General features: G+C 40.0%; 1 protein-coding gene across 5 annotated transcripts in view; it reads right to left on the reverse strand.

The window, feature by feature from the left end:
* AMBRA1 (autophagy and beclin 1 regulator 1) overlaps positions 1–19149 on the reverse strand; it is a 134455-nt gene that overhangs the window by 78167 nt on the left and 37139 nt on the right. For all 5 annotated transcript variants that reach the window (XM_062577288.1, XM_062577287.1, XM_062577286.1 and 2 more), the window contains 3 exons: positions 15447–15626; positions 2011–2091; positions 1358–1458 (listed from right to left, as the gene is read on the reverse strand). In XM_062577288.1, coding sequence (XP_062433272.1) covers positions 1358–1458; positions 2011–2091; positions 15447–15626 — 362 coding nt within the window. The remainder of the gene's footprint in view (positions 1–1357; positions 1459–2010; positions 2092–15446; positions 15627–19149) is intronic.

Raw genomic sequence — 19149 nt, forward strand, 5'->3', positions numbered from 1 at the left:
CCCTAAAACATGCAAGGAGAAAAAGTCAGGCTGTTTCCCAGTCACAAAGGAAGAAGGCAAACTGTGAGGTGTGGAGGAGGGTTAAAGCAGGTGCTACCAACCAAGCTGAAGAACAGTTCTGCAGTGTTGCCTGGCAGCAAGTAATTGTCTGCCAGCGTGCTGTTTCCACGTGCCAACAGCTGAAGCCTACACAGTCAGTAAGCATGGGAAAGTACATGTGTCAGCTAAAGCTACAGGCTAGCTCCATTGGTTCTTAAGAAAAGGGGTGAAGGTGCTTTGGAGTTTAGCCTTTGGTTGCTCTCTTGTTATTATTGCAACAGCAAGGACTATGAACCATACATGCACTCAAATGAAATGTCCAGGGAGACAAAAATCCAGGAGATGTTTCTGGCTCTTAAGAGACAGAAATCAGTTATTGAAGATTATATATAAAGTCAAAAAAATCACAACTATTCCACACTGAAATGGTTGGGAAACCTCCATCAGTGGAGGTTCTTAAAATAGGTTAGACAAATCCTGCCAAAAATGGTTTAGCTATAGCTGATCCTGCCTTAGCATAAGGCAAGGGGCTGCAAAATCTCTTCAGAGACCTTCCAGCACTCCTTCTAGTGATGCTTCTGTGATTATCTGCAGAATGGAAAAGAAGCACATCCCAACTGAACGGTCCACACATCTTCCCTCTTTCTCCCTCAAGCTCCAAGATGAATCCCCTCTACTGGGGGGTTAATTGCAATTCAGAACCAGCCAAAAAAGCACCCTCAAAAATTATGTCATCCATAACAGTTTCACTCATGAGCTGTCAAAGTGCCATACTCCTCCCTTTTCTCCTATACTCCCCCCTTCCTCCACCTCTGCCTGCCCTTTAAGCCTCCCAAATGCCTGTGCGCTGTATGTGGTGGTAGAAGAGTTCTTAATACGCACTTATTAAGATCCTAATTGAATCCCACACTGCCTTGTCTACATCTTGCCAGCCGGAACACGAACAAGGCACCCTATAATTCAATTAGAAGGACTTGCAGCAAGCTGATCATTAGTCTGTCAGATTGTTAAAAAAAAAAAAAAAAAATACCCACACATCTAGGAATAGGGAAGGAAGTTAAACAAAGGAAGAATTGCTAACAGCAGCCCTTCCCAATCCATGTAGACACACACATACTTGAAGTATGGAATCCACAACGCCCAGGCACTGGAATGAAAGCTCACCACTTCACACTCTTATGGTCCTTTCTCTTGCCTCAAGACACTTGGATAACAATGCAACAGTTGGATGTTTCCTGATCAGTCCTTCTACACACAGATTCATGAAAAAAAACACTGCTAATACACACCATTACTCCAAACAGGAAAGTCTCATTACCTGCCAAAACCCTGTTAACAGAAGAATGAGTGGCCAAGCCAGGCTGTCCACGTTCATGGAAAATCCCAGCATAAGGCAAGTACTCTGGCAGCAAGAAGCGCCTGCAAAACAGAGAGAAAGATTTATTTGGGGAAAAAAATCCCAGGGTACCAAATCTCTGCCCAGCATCTCTAACTTCTTTGAGGGAATAAGATTGAATTGTAGCAGACTCTAGCACAGAGAAGGCTGAACTCCTCTGCTGAGCCATTAACTTCAGTGTTTCAAGTAAGTGGCAAGTTACAGAACAGATCCTCTCCAATCAATGTGGCTGTGAAGATCACCACTACGCAAATTTCTTACCTTCCATAACAGCTTCTAATCGCAAAACACCAGATCTCGCTGAGAATCTCAGGAGATTTTCCTTTCTCTTCCATTCTGCCTTCACACTGTAGCCCCAACTTTCAGGTAAGAATTGCTGAGACCAAGCTCTCCTTTGAATGTCACAGAATGAACAAACCACACTAACCTGCCATCTCAGAGGTCCCAACAACTGCAAGCCAAGCAAACTGCAATCCAGTGCACGAAAGAATTCATCTGAAAGTACCATAGAGCTGTAGTGCAACTGGTGTCTTCTGGATTTTCAAACTTTTCATTGTTACACATACAAGCCTTACCTGGGGACAAAGCGCCCCAGCGACGGTGCAGACATGCGGGCATTTCGGGGAGCTCGGTGCCTGGATCGGTCTCCATTGTCCCTTCAGCAAAAGGGAAAAAAAATTTATACATACGCACATCTATACATACAAAAAAATGCACATACACCGCGTATTAAAAAATAAAATCTATGTAATAAACTTGAAGAAAAATCCAATAACATCAGCTAGCCATCTTGAGAGTATCAGTGAGTTTTAGTGGTTCTCTTGCCTGAGTCATATGTTTCTGAAGTTCTGAATTTGTACAAATTCTTATACCCAAGACTCCTGAAAGCTTTAAGTATGGGTCACATGGGAAATAACACACAATTTCCTCACATTTTAACAGTGTCTCAAAAGTATCAACCAAACCGCAGAGAGTCAATAAATCAACAACACTGCCAGTGCAAAAGAAACAGAAACCTTTGAATTTGGACTTTGAGAGCAAAAGCAAGCACACCACAGTCCTGAAGGGAACTTCCTCATAGACAGAGAGTCAAGCTTTACTTTTTCATTTCCAGAAGTGCTGGTAATGGAGCATAATCCAGAGAGTATTCTTTTGAGTTCCCTCAAGATCAAGTTTAAGTGCCATCATAGCTTAAGATAATCTTATCCTTCACAGAATTTTCCAAGGAAGTCAGAAATATTAGGTGACATCATATAAAAACTATACCTCCTCAAAATCTCTCTGTCTGTTCCACAATAAATGGCTGTGCCTTGGGGGAAGGAGGTGAAAGGCTCTAGGATTTATGATCCTACAGCAGACAGGAAAACCTCCTTTCTCAGGAGGGCACTGCAACATTGGAACAGTCACCCAGAAAGGCTGTGGAATCACCAGCCTTGGAGGTCTCAAAACTCAGCTGGACAAAGCCATGGCTGACCTGACGTAACACTGACAATGGTCCCACATGAAGCAGGAGACCAGACTAGGGAACCTCAACAAACATTTCTTTAATACTTCATCCACAGGTCACACAGGACCTATAAACATACAGGACTAAAACTGGAAAACAAATAGTAAGACTCCATCGCCAACTCGCAAGCTCTGGAAGAGACCTACACAATGCTTTACTCTCAATTTAGAAATTTGCTTTCTGTGTGACTTTGCACAAGTAGCAAGTCTGCTCTCTGTGGATTCCAGATCCCCATCTGTAATTGCAGTTGTACTTGTCTCCTTCCCAGGCGGTTGTGGGGAGAACAGTATTTGCAGAGTCTTAGAATCACTAGAAAACTAAGCATTCCTTCTGCAAGACACCAGCAGCATTCCTAACCCACTCCAGTAAAGCTGTGCATGTGGGGATTTTTTTTTTTTGTTTTGCTTTGCTAGGTTTTTTTTTAAAAAAAAAAAAAAAAAAAGTCTCAGTGAGCAAGAAATGTGGGCTGAGAAGAAAGTCCATTACGTGGCTGTTTCCCACACATTTGAGGAACCAAGAACACAAGAGCAGAGGTTGTTCTGCAAAGCTCATTAGCATTTCAAACTACTTCACCAACATCAAATCTAAATCAAAGCTCAAAGCTTCCATTTCTCCTCCCATTTCACTGCAGACACAGCATTTGCAGTTCACAATCAGAGACACAAAGCACCTCACCCCGAGGTTTCTGTGAAACCAGCAGGATTCCTGAAATCAGCAAAGCGAAAGCTGCTGCTGTTCTTTCCTCGGAGGCTTCCAGCCTATTAAGAAACGGATCAATAACAGACAGAATACTGTGAAGTCGAGTGCTGACATATCAACTTCTCCTGCCAATGAAAAACAGCTAAAGGGGACAAGAAATGTCATGTTCCAGATCTTGCCACACACAGTAAAAGCCAGAAGAAGTCAGACAAGCAATATACTTCTTAAAAGTCCTTGTTACTGTTTTTAAAACTATGCTGATATGCAGCCCTGGAAGTAAAGAAGTAAAAGAGTCTTGAGGATTTGCATTCACTTTGGACATTTACCAGAACTAGAAGATGCTCTTGACAGAAGTAAAAAGCAGCAAGATGAACAAGAATAGGACTGCACACTGCAGAACTCTGGTAAAAGAATTTCCCTTTTCTATAACAGGTTTTAAAAGGAATAAGGAATTAGCTCTGGCAAACAGAAAAAAGGAAAGGGTACAAAGTAGCCACATGGCACATGTCACGAGACTTAGCTAAACTAATTATTCATTATAGCCTTTTTGTTTTTTTTTTTTTTTTATGTCACTAGCCCATGCTGTTAACACAGAAAAAATATTTTTAGACAGATTTCCCCGTCAGCTAGACTTTCTGATGGGAGAGCTCTGATCCTGTACTGCCCCACTCAATGTACATTCACCCTCCAACGCAAAAAAAGCCTACATGAGAAAAATACAGACTAAATTTTTCTTCAGTTTTCAACACAACAGACATAGCAACTTACTTTCTCGCTATCTCTTCCCCCCTCCCACCCCCCCCAAAAAAAAAAAAAAAAAAAAAGAAAGAAAGAAAGAAGCCAAACTATCACTGCCCTATGCTCAATAACAGGATCTGGAGCAAGAAACAGTGACTATCCTTGAGAGCACTAGAATTTTCATTTACCACAGTCCATATGGAAACATAAGGCACAATCCTGTAGCTGTCTACGTGAAAGAGGAATATTACCAAACAATTACTCTGAAACACTAATTTACAGTGTCATTTACATCTAAAATCTCATGCTTAACTTTATGTCAGAATGCTTTAAGCATCAACTGCTGAAGAGCTGGAACAGCTGATATTACCCTGTTGCCAGCTGAAGATTATTTCTGCACCTTCTAAAAAGGAAAATAAAAAAAACTACAGATCAGTGAAGATGGGTGGCATTTTGTGTTATTTCTGTACAACATACAGCCTGCCGACAGAGGGATGAGAGCAGATGTTAACACGACTGGCATGCCAGCGTGAAGCACCTTCCCGCAAGAAATGAAAATTTTCCAAAGTTCTCAAAAGTACTAGTGAAGATCTCGCATTCTGCCTTCTGGGTAGTATCAGCTTCCTACAGACTCATCAGCTAATAATTTGCAGCACATAATCTAATTCCATACACAACCTGGAAAGTGGATCCCTCAATATGTGATAAAAAGCCTCTTCTGAAAAGCAAGACAACAGCCTCCTTGTAAACATAAGTGAGACAAAGAGGTGCCACAGCAAGGACTGCAACAAGGCTTAAAAAGTCTCCTGGAATATCCTTGATCATATGTATGCCAGCAAATGTGAATAGCACAGGGAAAGTTCACAATGAAAGAAATGGAGGAACTAAGCAACTCATTAGATATAGTGAAAGAATCAGAAGTAATCAGAACGTAAAGTGACACAGGAGACTATCATAATTAGTGAACAGATTAATTTGTCTTATGAGGAAAATGACAGGAACCAAGAAATGGTCAAAATAACTTCAAGGGTTGGCTTAATATTCTGTTAATGAATAATTTGTTTAGATACCAGTGTGAGACAAATCAAAATGACAATATGGAGAATAAGAGTTATTAGAGGAAAAAAAACACTAAGTTAATATTAACACAGAATGGAGCAGGAAAAGAAAGGAATTCAAATATATTCAAGATGATTGATGGAGCTTTAACAGAGCAGAAAAAGGATAAATATTTATTCTAAACTGGATTAGACAACCAACTGCTTGGGTTTTTTTTTTCTCTTATTGTTTTGTTTGCTTATTAAAAGACTGACCAATGTGGAATGATGACCAATGTAAACGATGATCAATGTAAAATGGAGTGGCAGTAATGGCTCTGAAAATAGAGATGGAGATGCAGAACTATGCATCCTAAAGTTAGGAGAAAAAGTATTCGTTTCTTATCTGCTAAATTTGCTACCGCATTAATCAACTGAATGGATACAGAAGATAGAAAAGCAGAATATAGTCAAGATTGTTAGAAAAGGAAAAAAAACATATCTTGGCAAGAATTATCCTTATATTTAGAGATTGCTGTATTAGGAAGTGAAACTAAACATACAGCATGGGATTTCTAATGCAATCTGTTGGCTACCTGTTCCCATTACAGTCAATATTAAATTCCCGCTGACTACACTGGCAGTAGAATTAGGTCAACAATGACACTTTGAAAACACAGTTGATTATGAGAGCCAGCATCAGTAAGTCGTGCAAGTTCCTAAGAATCATATTATGCCAGACTAACCCAATTGCTCTAATATTTTCAGCATTTTATAGTGTTTCATGTGATTCAATTTAAAATGTTAAATCAATTTCTATGCAGAGGTTAGACATTTAACAACAATAGGAATACTAAATAATTAGTTAAGTGGCAGGTACTAATACCTTGCAGTGTTTATACGAGATTCAATTGCACCATCTTTACATGGTAACAAAAAGAACAAAGTATCTCCTCAGCACTTCAAACAAAGCGTTTCCACCTACTTGCTTATAATTGTGTATGACTGCAGCAGGTTATTTCAGAGGAGATAGGGAAGGCTGGAGTAGCAGACAGATCATATCAAGAGCTCAGTGGAAGTTACCAGAAAATACTACCTTATAATTGACAAATTGATTCTCTCAAGACTGACCCAGGTTCTGTGGAGAAGGATGTCTTATCAACTGGCCACACTGAAGGAGCGAGAAAGAATCCTGTGAACTGCATGGTTTTAGGATCTCTGCCGAGTCAGACAGAAACAGATGATATCCTGTGAAGGGTACCCTCACAAGAGCTGCGCAGGACTACAAGGCAAAGCACGTGCTTTGCTCAAGAAGGGTGTGGAAGTAGTAATAAATAAACAAACAGAAAAGATGCATTAAGCTTTCTGGTGAATCTAAGAATGTCAGTCACTCTGGCATCATACTGATGAGTAAGGGGCATACAGTGTTGGGACCACTGCAACAGAAAATTAACTACTAGCTTTATCAATTGAGAGAAGCAGCAAACGCCAGGAGATATTAGAGCTCTTGTATTACTCTGCTTGATCCTGCAATATCTTGAGCATCTCCTACAAATGAAGTTAGGGAAAACTGGGAGCATTTCCAGGAAATAACCCTCTTTCAAGTAAATGTGAATAAATAAAGCCTTGACATTCTGAACATTGTTAGATGCAGGTATCCTAGGGAAAAAAAAAAAAAAAACAGATCGGGTAACAAGCTTGTTATAACTGTGCAGGGAGACATGGTAGCCAAAGTAACATCTTCAGGATCAGCGAGACTAGCCTCTTGATCAAAACATGGAGTTTCTGTCCCATACACTCTGCTGTGCTCACAACCCCTAAGCCTTGGAGTTGTACACTCAACCCAGAATAAGGTAACAATGCCACATTCGGCTCTGATGACAAGGGTATCTTATCTAAAAAGAGAAAGATGTTTAAAGAAAAGATGCAGAAGAACTGGCTTATCTCTTTGATCAAGGCCTACCACAAGTAGGAACAAATAAGCAAGTGAGGAGCACTAAGCACAATGAACAGGGTAACAACTATTGGCATCTGCAGACTTTAGAAGGATCAAAGCACTAATTTAAAGATACATAATCTAGTAAAAATGAGAGGTATAAATCTACCTACCCATATTTGAAGGATATGATCATGACTGAAGGAGAAGCATTTAAGGCAGAACACAAGGATGCAACAAGAAGGAACCAAGACAAAGTAAGCAAAAAGAAGCATGTGCTACACAAAAAGTTTCTCCTGTCATGGAAATGTATTAGGACTACAGAACAATCCCAAGTGTAACACTGGAAGCCAAAAAAATTTGAAGAATAAAAATATCAGAGAAACTCTAAGGAGCTGCCCAGCTGGAAAGACAGGAGCTAGCAAAATAGATTCTTAACATAGCTACTTAACATGACAATTGATGCAGTCAGTCAAGACATGGTGCCTTTCCATTTTCACATGTTCTTTTGAGGACTAGAGAGTCAGTCTTTTGCTAGTAACTTTAAAGGAACATTAAGAGAGAAAAAAAAAAATCTTTCAGCTACTTAGCTAAAACTTCCTACAGAACAGCAGTAGCACTGTAGGTAGCTGGTTACTAATGGCTCTCTTGATCAGAAAAAAAAACTCTCCCCCCAGTCTTGATTACCTTTTAGAGGGCCAATCAGGGGGAAATGAGTTTACAAGATTAACAATGGCACTTCAGAAGATCAAGTATTTCAGAGAAGCATTGCATAAGTGAAGATTGATCATCTGGTCAAGAGAAACAGCAGCACTTAGCCTATTAAATGCAGAGGATTAATTGCTTCAGAGAAAGACTAATTTGGAATCACAGTGAGGCACTCACTCTTATCTAGGCACAGAGAAGGTATCCAGTTGTCTGTATTTTGATCACCTCACTGTGTGGTGGGCTCACAAATTGACGGCATCTTTTCAAACAAGGCAAACAGACTCCATAGCTACAATGAATCACTAGAAGTGGAAGCTTCAGAGGACAGAGGAAGGTGGAGAATCTCTTCTCCTCAGGCTAGAACTAGCATATGAGTATTAAGAAAACCATTAGATTCAATGTTTTTTAAAAAATAGAGCACCTAACATTACAACCACCCTTCAACTCTTTAATTGGCCATTTTCCAACATTCATCCAAAGATGAGCATGATTAGGGAAAACTTTACTATGGCTAATTCTAACTACTAGGAAACTCCACAGTTCATAAAGTAGCTGCCTCATCAGACTTCAATACTAGAATTAAGGGTCAAAAGCAAACACCATTTTTTCCCATGTATTTTACTATTACTCTGCTGCTCTTCCAAGAGAAATACAGGTAAAAACATAACTGCACAATCAACCCCAATCTGATTAGACCTACAAGTCTGCAGAATGCTAACCACTGCCAGTTCTGCATGGCGAGCAACAAACTAACAACAGCCTGCTTCCTTCTCAGTAATGCCAGAAGACATCTATTAGGTGAGGCATATAAGAATTTCACTGGTACAAAATAAAAAGCAAAAGAATGAGCACAGCTCATAAGTAACTTCAGTGAGAGAAACAGACAGCTGAAGGGTCCCATCTTGACATCAAAACTCTTTCTACAAGCCCAGGCCACCAATGATATGCAATATAACGCAAGCTTGCCTAGCAAGTCAGCTTCCAAAAGGCATTCAATTCATTCACCACCCAGCTAGGAAGACGCTTGCTCCTCTCTGCAGTCTGAGCTAATGGAAACAACATTACTGTGGAGGTTAGCAATATCCTGGAGAACAGCTATAAGGAAATAGTCATTGCCTGTCACTACACCCAGGCAGTAATATTAGACATTAAAACCAAGATAAGGAGAATAAGACTGTTACAAAAGTTAGAGATAAAAAGAACAGGGAAAATGAAGCTGCAGGCTACTCTGAGTAGATCACAAATCAAATTAAGACTCTAATCCTTGAAAAGTGAAGTTCAAAGTGTAGATTCAGTATCAGTCCCATTCACCCAGGACTTGTGAGCATTCTTAGCTGGCAACTGTGTCTAAGATGATGAATATAATTAACATAAATTGCTATTTATCTAGAAGCAACAACCCAATGCTAAGTGCTCAAGAGATCTTTAGCAAAAAGCATAAAATGTGACCGATCAGAATTCCAAAAAATTCAGTCTGCCTTGAAAGCCCCTTTCGGGAAAGTCCATCTTCTTCAAAACCAATGAGGCAGAGCCACTTGACTGAGAAACAGTGGTGGCAGTAGTGACATTAAAAGCAGAGCTGCATAGATAAAAGGGCTTTGGGAAGAAAATAAAGGCAGGTACATGCAAAAATAGCAATCCTACTTTTAATGTCTCAATCTAAATTCAAATAACAAAATATTAACACGAATTCTATTTGCAGCATCTCAAGCAAGAGACACAGGCATGACATGCTGTCACATCTAAGACTTTCAGAAAACAATTGCTGCTTTTTCTGCAGTAGACTTGAGCAACAAGGATCCTAAAGATCTCTGACTATCAGCATTTAATCAACAGGTAGAGACCACATCTATCCTTACATGCGTCTCCTACAATGTCTTTTGTTAATCTCAGAAGGTAAATATAAGGATGGAAGCTATAAGCAGAGAGAAAGGGAAAAGGAATGGCAGAGCAACAAAACCCCACAAACTGCTTTAAGAACCCTTGTAAGAGACCATTAATTGAGGAAGGTCGTATCTGTTGTTTGGATAAGCTACCTTACTATCACTAAACCAAAAGGTTATCATTGATCAAGTCATCTCTCTTACTCATCTTCACTATGCCCTAGTAGAACTAAGCATTTGGCATCCCCTCCATCTCTGCGGGTCAATTTAGGCAACGAGGTTACCTTATAGAGTAATCTCCTTCCCCTACCTCTGGGCTTCCCTGCCCTTTTCCCTCCATAATGAGGGGACTACTCTCAGTTGCTGTTCTGGAACTGTAAATCAAAGCTCCATAATTATTTCAAGTCTCACAAAAACTTTAGTCACTCTAACCTCTATTTTCTCCTGCAATGAAAAGCTGGTTCCTATTTTAAGGAACTTCTTCTGCAGAAGCTGTGAAGAAGGACAGTAAAGACAAAGATTGACTGCATAAAAAACACAGAAAGTCACCAGAGTTCTACCCATGAACTCTTAATAGCTAATGTGCTACGAGAAAACAGCAGGTGCACTGTGAATTGATTGCATTTCTACAGATTCATGCTCCAGTTGCTCTGTGCCTCCAGCAAACAATGATATATATGGTAAGGCAGAAGACGTAGAGACTGGGTATGAATACAGCCATGGAATTCCTTCACAAGGGTGGGGAAGAAATCATTTCAAGAAGTGGTAACCTCAAACCCCTCTCCTCTCATTCACTCAAACTTCCTAATTTCTATCTTAGCGATTAAGCCAAAAAAAAAAAAAACTGATAAAAACCCACACTTATTCTTACTATGACATATAAATCCCTCCTCAAAAACCATTTATGTGATTCCACTTGATAAGCTATAGAGAGAACAGACCTAATGTACACTTGACTGAGTAACCATATTGCCATGGCCATTACATTTCCCCTTTACTTTCTTATCTCATAGTGTTAATTCAGATGCAATTGCTTCCAAGAATTTACTAGTTAATATTTTCAAGTACCGCTCCACACACTGAGCATCTTACATAAAGAAGCTAATAAGAAAAGAGGCTGTAAATGGAGACAGATGCAGAGAAGGATGAATACCTGAATCTCTCACACAAACGTCTATTTAGCCATGCATCTTTCTCCTTTATGTATGAAAAAAGCTAAACTAAAATATCAACTTGAAATAGAACATTGACTATGACACAAAAGACTCCCAAACACTTTACCTATGGAAAAGAGGGCAAGAAGTCCATCACACTACTCTCTAGAGTAAACTTAAATCAAATTCAAAAAACAAGAAGATTTACAGCTTTAACAAATTGACAGTCAGCCAGCAAGTTTAGATCTTAGAACTTTTTAAGGCAAGAGACTACTGAAGCAATGTCGATTTGTCTGCTCCACTGCAAAAGCGTCAATAAAACCACCAAGAATGGCAAGGGAAAGACATGGTGTATACTAGTATATCTTATCCAGTTATGAAGAGACTCCTGTAAGATGCCCATCTGAGAATCCAACAAGTCTAGGTTCAGACCATGCTTTAACTGGAAGAGCTTAAATTTTACATAGAAAACTAAAAAATACCATATCAAATCTAGTAAGTTTTCCACAGCAGATTCATCGCCTCTGCAAAGCAGCAGCCTGCTTCCACAAAAGCAGAATGCCCATTACGGTCACAGGAAAGCAGTGCCTACAGTACTCATATTCTCAGTCTAGGGGTTCAGTAGTATCACAAAAGCAAATCAAAAAGGTAAAGCACCTAAACAAGATCTCAGGCCTGCGAAGTAAAACCCTCCTCATTGTACAGACACAACACCGCAAAAACTGTTCAACTTTGCCACAGTCACAGACTAGGAAGGATCTATCCCAGCACTGATCCTCCTGGGCAAAGCAAAAAGGAGAAGATAGAAAGGGGAAAAGCTGCACACATTAAACAAGTGTAATCTCTAAGCTCCTCTGTATGTATATTCTACCAGGTAGCCCACTCTCAAAAAGCAGACAGAGGAGTTGGGCACAATCACACCTTCAGCCTTAGCCTGAAAGCCTTATTGAACTGTACTGAAACACTTCAGCAAGGCTTTCAAACAGCAAGGTGGTACACTGTCCTATATATCTGCTTTTCAGTCTGACACACAAAAGGAATCTGTATTCTTTCCCATGATTACTGCAGACAGAAAGGGAAATAGGTGGTCCAAATTCATCTGCAGAAACATCTCTATATTGTGATTGCGGTGACTGATAAAAACTCACATATGAATAAAACTAGCTTGCTGATGTCCAAGGAGTCATAGAAGTACAACCCACATCACAGATCACCCCAGCACCAGAGCTGTTTCAGACCAAAGGAAATCTCTGGAAGAGACCCAGTCCAACTCAGTCCAAGAGCTTAAACTTGTGGAATATGCTGAAGCAAAGGCAGGCTGGCCCTATAATCTAGATTTATTGTGAGTTCCAAACATGATGGGACACACAAAAATACCTGGAAATTAGGAAGTTCAACTTCTATGACCTGTCTATGAAAAATCTGTTTTTACCAATTATGCTGGAAGAATAAAGTGATGTCATTCTCCATTTAGATACTCCTATCCCAGAATGCAAGAAGTCTTTTCATTTTAGTTTAGGATTCCATTAAAGCTAACCTAAAAACCTACTCAAATCAATTTATCCGTTAATAATCTTATATTACAACCTGAATCTATATTACAACCTGTATAAAATACTCTGATGCAGACATGACTAAGTTTGCAGTTGTCAATTGAATTTAATAAGCAGTAAGATGATAACAGTGACAGGTTAAACATAGGCAGCACATGTAGAGAGAAAACATCTTATTAGACCAAATAATACAGGTAAAGCTTGCATCTCCCTCCCCGCCATAACAGCTAGTACAATAAAAAGATATTAGTAATCTCTATTAAAAAAAAAAAAAAAAACACATGTTCTTAAGACCAACACCACAGCTATCACTATCACAAACTAAATGTATTCACAGATGAATTCCAGCAAGATTCTGTTTCAGGCATGCAGTCTGGAGAAAATGGCATCAGAGGACTGACACAAGGGGGAACAGGATTTGAGTGTTATAGGCCTCATGTACAGTAACAGTGCAGAGGCCAAGTTTCACGGATCCCTTACTCATTTATTTGGTAGGTAAAGCTGAAAAGATACAATAACGAACCATAGTGGGGGAAAACCCTTAGAACCCCACAAGAGCTGAGGAAGGCCTGGCCTCTAGACACCCTGGGCAAGCACAGGGCTCACTCCTCACCCAGAGTTCTACAAATAGTAAGATTAACTGGTATTTATTGCCACTTACACCCTTCTCCTGGATCTCTAGGAGGACAATGAAGGGGAAGAAAATATTTACCAATTACATTGTCCAGATAAGAAAGATAAAGCATCAAGGCAAATTGATAAGGCTTTTACAGCAGAGAAAGTTCACTGGATTCTGGGAGAAAAGCACGAGCTGCGCACAGCTGGATGCATAGTAGAAATTCCCTTTTCTACATCAGAGCTCGAAAGGCAGGGAAGCTGGAGCATCTGGATGATGCCAGAACAAAGTAAATGACACTGCTCAAGTGAGAAAGCAAAGCAGTTGAAGGGATGAGGGAGCCAAAGGAGAAGAAAACAACTCGGTATGAGAAAGATTTCATTGTGAAGCATCAGAAGTCAAATGAGCCATGAGAAAAGTTCCAGCTCAAAGGACCTCACACAGCAGCTCCCCGTTATCAGCCAGGGGAGATAACGAAGTAGAGATAGAAAAGGACTGAATCCTCTGATGAACAGAAGGTCAGGATTCAGTATGGAACATTCAACCAACAAGTTCAGCCACTGCACAGTGATGAATTAATGATCCTTTTCCCTTAGTATGAAATAAAAGACAACCTTAGCATGGCTGATTGACTTGCTTCCCTGAACAAGCATTCTTGCTGCATGAATATTATCTGCAGAGGAACATGTTTCTCTGAAGCTATCTGCCTGGCTCTGTGAATGGAGAAGCTACCATCCTTTCTCTCCCCGGTAGAACAAGTTGCATCGGATGAATGGGACAGAATAATAGAAATATTAAGGTCTACAGTTGCTAGACATCCTCTCTGCAAAATGGGCCCAGCAGCCACTACATTTCTGCTTCTCCACACTACAAAGCTGCTTGGCAAAAGCTACTAGGCAGTAACTCCTCTGTATATCCCCCCTCATTTACATCTTACATAAACGAGGCCACAATGACAGGGGAAGACATTCACTCACCCTGTGCTTCTGAATATTTAATTGCTGCAGCATGAAATGACAGCTTCACAGAATAGCATTGGGGTTGAGGTGGGGGGAGGACACAGTCTGCCACCACTTTAAAAGCTGGAAAGGGATTAATTTCCTGCTTTTCTGGAATAACTAGTTTTACCAGTGTCTTTCACAAAGGGACTTCACTCTGACACAAAAGACAGAGGTTTACCATGATGCCACCTCAAGCATGTGCCACTGCAGCAAGCGAGCATGAAAGCTCTGGTAGTTGCAAAGTTCGCAGCATCCTCTGCCAGTAGCAACATAAAAGCCCAGACTTTTGAGGAGCTCACAGTTTCCCTCAGCCAAACACACCTCCCTATTTCAGTATCTCCACAGACTACTTTCATGATCATGTTCAGGATCATCCTATGTCTTAAGCACAATACACACAAAAGAAAAAAATAAAATACTTAAAACAGGAAAAATCCTATATTCAAAGGGCACCACAGAAGACAGGCTTGGAAGGTCATATCCTATGTTTTGCTGATTATAAGGCAGATTTTAAACTTACATTACATCAGGTATCACTAAAAGTCTTTGGACTAAGCAGCCTTAGAGTTCATCTAGAATCAGAATTGCTAAGAAATACAATAGCTTAGAGGAGTGCTCTTCTAAGTCCTGGATGGAGGGCAGTGCCTCACTCTGAGGCAAGAGGCCATTTGCCCTCCTTAAATTAAGCTAAGTTTGATCTTGACACTGACTCATAATCACCAAGTCTTCCAAAAAGCAATGCCAGGAACTTTACCTAATCTCACAAAGCTCTACAGTTACAGCAAGAAACAGAACATGCTGGCTGTCTAGCACAGCCTTAGACTAAAGAACTAAAGTCTTACAAAGCCTCTTGGTGGTTCCTGTTCTGCCCTAAGATTTGAAGGCTCTTATACACCTCTTGGCTCTTCATCTCAGTTTCATGGCAGGACAGAATTCTCTTCTGCTTTGTTCAACCAGTCCTTTAAGTCTGATTGGTAGCTTGACATGCCACAGGCACCTTTCATTTTCACAGCAGAAATAATGGAGACCTATTTGTAGCAATCACTGCTCTAATTATTGATTGAATGACATAAATTATCTTGTTCCTATAAGAAGCTTGCTTGCTAAATAATGGGAAGCCACACAGGAGTGCTGCACTGACACAGTCAAGCAAGAGGGCAAGGCAGCACACACACTTACTCAAAATCTTCAAATTCCAGATCATTTCCCTCTACAGAAGGGCTTGAGTTCTCTGAAGTGGAAGAAGAGGAGGAAGAGCGGAGACGGTTTTGTTGGTATCGCATAGAGCGCTGACGAATACTGTCCCTCCGGGAAAGATACTGGATCATCCTCTGAGCATAATATGCAGCAGGAGATAACCTGAGTAAGAGAAAGACAGACACTCATTACAAGAGTAGAGAACGACAGCCAGTCTTATTCTTCCTTTTGAGCTCCAAGTTCTAGGAAAATAAGGATACAACACAAAATAGGTTGCTTGTATTTTAATAGTGACTAAGAGATAAGTAAAGAAACAAGTGCAACTTCCCCTTCATACATTATCCTGCCACATGATTCCCATAGTGATAAACAAAAAGACTATATAGTACTTACACATAAAGAACTCAGCCACAGCACAGAGAAGTGTACTTATGAGGATTCTTCAGTCTTTTTTTTTTTTAAGCAGTTCAAACAACTAATCCCAGCAAGCATCCCTGTTAAGATTTAAGCTCAAACTCAGCCTCAACTCTTCTTACAATACCAAGAGGAAAGTAGAAGCAGTCTTCACATAAATACAGAATCAAGGTCCTGCTGCTCTGCAAGTACTTAAGGGAGGGCATCATAAAATAGAGTATCAAGTGGGGAAAACAAGTTTGACAGCTCTGTATGACTGTGGAGTCTCCTTCTCTGGATATACTCAAAGCCTGCCTGGATGCAACCCTGTCTAACATGCTCCAGGTGACCCTGCTTGGGCTAGATGATCTCCAGAGGTTCCTTCCAACCTTACCAATTCTATGATTCTGTAACTACTTTGTAATTCAAGTGGTGGGGATTTTATATACTAGCAATTTTATCAGGTCTACCACATATATGTTAAGAGAAGAATTAAAACTCTTGCACTCTATTTGAGTGGAAAGTATTCCTCTGCAATTAAACTTTCTCAAGCACAACCTGGCCTTTATCTGCATAAGCTATCATGCACCACTATTTCCCAGTTCCTCAGTGTTAAATGCATAAAAATGGGCTTCCCTTTCCCACCCTGCACATATCCACAACTCCCAGCACATGCTTTCTGTGATAGTTACTCATCAGCAAAGTGCAGAAACCTCAAACAGCTGAATAAGCATTTCTTCAGCTTTATTTGGATTTAGTCTTGAACTCTGATTTGAGGAGAAAGGAAAAAGAGAAACAGAAAGAGAGAAATAAAGGAGACTTCTCCTTGGTCCTCAGCAACCATCCGCTACCTTGAGACTGAAATGATGCTTTCAGAATAACTAATTAGACACTAAAATGTCTATTTCTTTCACTTCTAGCTCCCCCCATTCATGTGCTTTTTTATTCCATGTAAGGAGCCAGGCTATTTTTATGACCCCGAGAAGTATTTATCTCATTTCCTGCAAAGGCACTACAGACAAATGAGTGATAATGGAAAAAGGAATCATAATTTTTACCTATAGGTGCAAGTTTGAACAGCTTTAAAACAAAACTTCAAACAAAAAGTGAATTCCAGGGGATAGTCTACTCTTCTTGACTTATCTGCAAGCGCACAAAGCTGTCTGCCTTCAGGAATCCTGTCTATCTTCAGTACTGAGCATCAGGCTAAGTTCTTTTTAGAGCAGTCTTGCACTGCTAGTCACAAAGACTCCCTAGGGTAAAGTTCAACTTTATAGTGAACAACACTACATAGTTTCACTGTGTTACACTATAACTAGAAGCAAAATATAACTACCTAGTCATCCCTGGTGATATGACTGTTACATGAGCTAAATACATTTTTTTTTTCTTTTCTTGCAGGGCTGTGTTGGTTCTATAGGGAAGTACTGGGAATAAGATTTAACATATATATGAGTAGACTTATATTTATCAGCATGAGCAGCAACCAACCAGACCAGGTCTGATAAAATGCTCCACCACTATCCCTAAAATCTATTTCAAAGAAAAGCTACATTTAATAGCATTTTTAGTGTTCCCTAGAGCAGCATGAAAGAAGTGTACTAACTCTTGAAAAGATGAATTGTATTAATGCTCTGGCTGCAGAAACCAATCAAGTGTATTCAATCTCCCATTCCTCCACATGTCCAGAGCATACAGCAAAAGAAGAAGGCAAGAAAGAAGGAATTAGAAGTCACATAGATAGTAAGAGAGAGTCTCTTCCCCAAGGTAAGTTCCCCATACCTTACTATCTCAGCAGAAAGGCAGATACAGCAAAGACTACGGGCTCAAGATCTAAAGATTTAGTCAACGAGCAGCAAAAGCTGAAGGGAAAACCATACATATGCACTTTGTTTTCATTTCCTCCTGGACCTTTTATGCACTGTTTGATGAATTAAAGCTGCTCATGCTTATATAATGTAGAAGATTTCACTGTACAAAGCTAGTAGTACTTTAACTGTACTTCCCTGAAGATTTAAAGATTTAACAGGCCAAGAAAAAAAAAGAAGCAAGGCATTATGACAATGCACCAGTAAACTGGAAGCTATTCTCTTCATTGGGTTTTTCCATAAGCCAAGGCTTCCATGTATTCTTTAAAAGTCTATAACATGAAATGTGCACAGAAAGGATCATTGAAGGAGACAACATCAGAAACACAAACAGCGGTTTCATCAGTCCAGAAATCTAATCACTGAAGCTTTTTTCTTTGTTAACATCAACCCAAGGGAGAGTTTGACAGAAGGCTATGTAGAATGAGATTTGCTTATGTTTAGTCTTCTCAAAATATGCTGTGCATCACAAGACAAAGCATGAACATGCTTGTTTGAATAACAAGACAGACTAAGCAATGAAGGCTGGCAATAACAGATGACCACAGGTCAAATTCAGCTTCCTGACAGCACATGGTATGTGGAATGGAAGAATAGATAGATTGTGAAGATTTCCAAAGGCAAGACAAGAAAGTTAAATCTGATAAACAGAAAAAGGTGCAAGTGATCCAATGCAAAGGGAAAGGAAAAAAAATAACACAATAGAATAAGGAAAAGATCTTTGCAGATGGACAATGTAGGGCAAAAATTGTATTTTTCAGGCTACATCTGTCCTTGGAATATAGATGCAACAAATCAGATTTAGAGCGGGGAGCCAGCATGAGAGATTTAGCTATCCTGGATAGAGGAGAAGCCTGTAAAGTGGCATAAGAAATGCTGGTTAACATTAAACACTACCGTTCAGCTATTTAAATTCACAACCGTAAATCAGCCCCTGACTAAAGTTAGTCTACCAGCTGGCTAAACAGAAGCCAGTCAAAGCAGACTGCTCAGTTCACTTATTTCTCACCTGTGCTTCTAATAAAACAGCAGCAAAGCACAGAGTTTATCTAGTAATTCTTAAACCAAGTGTGTGTCCAGCAGACGGTAGGCAGTGTTTGACAACACCACAAGAGCTACATTAACCTACTTTCTGAGGTGACTGGACTCCACTTACTGAAGCAGATGGCTCAGAGTAGGAGAGACCGTACTGCCAGGCACATGACAGCCACAAAACAAGGTGCTGAGTGGGAGGAAAGCTGCAGTGCAAAAGCCAGAACCAAACAGTTTCTGTCTCATCTAACAAGCTAGGATAGTAGGAGATAGTGCTTTCATTATGGAAAGAGAGAAAGTATTATTGTAAGAGAAAGCTCACTGACCAGTGCAGCTGGCCAGCGAGAGCCTATAAGAAAAGTAGGAATTTTTGCTAGCATTAGTAAAGTTCA

The sequence above is a fragment of the Rhea pennata genome, chromosome 5 (genome assembly GCF_028389875.1).
Source record: "Rhea pennata isolate bPtePen1 chromosome 5, bPtePen1.pri, whole genome shotgun sequence".
Lineage (NCBI taxonomy): Eukaryota > Metazoa > Chordata > Aves > Rheiformes > Rheidae > Rhea > Rhea pennata.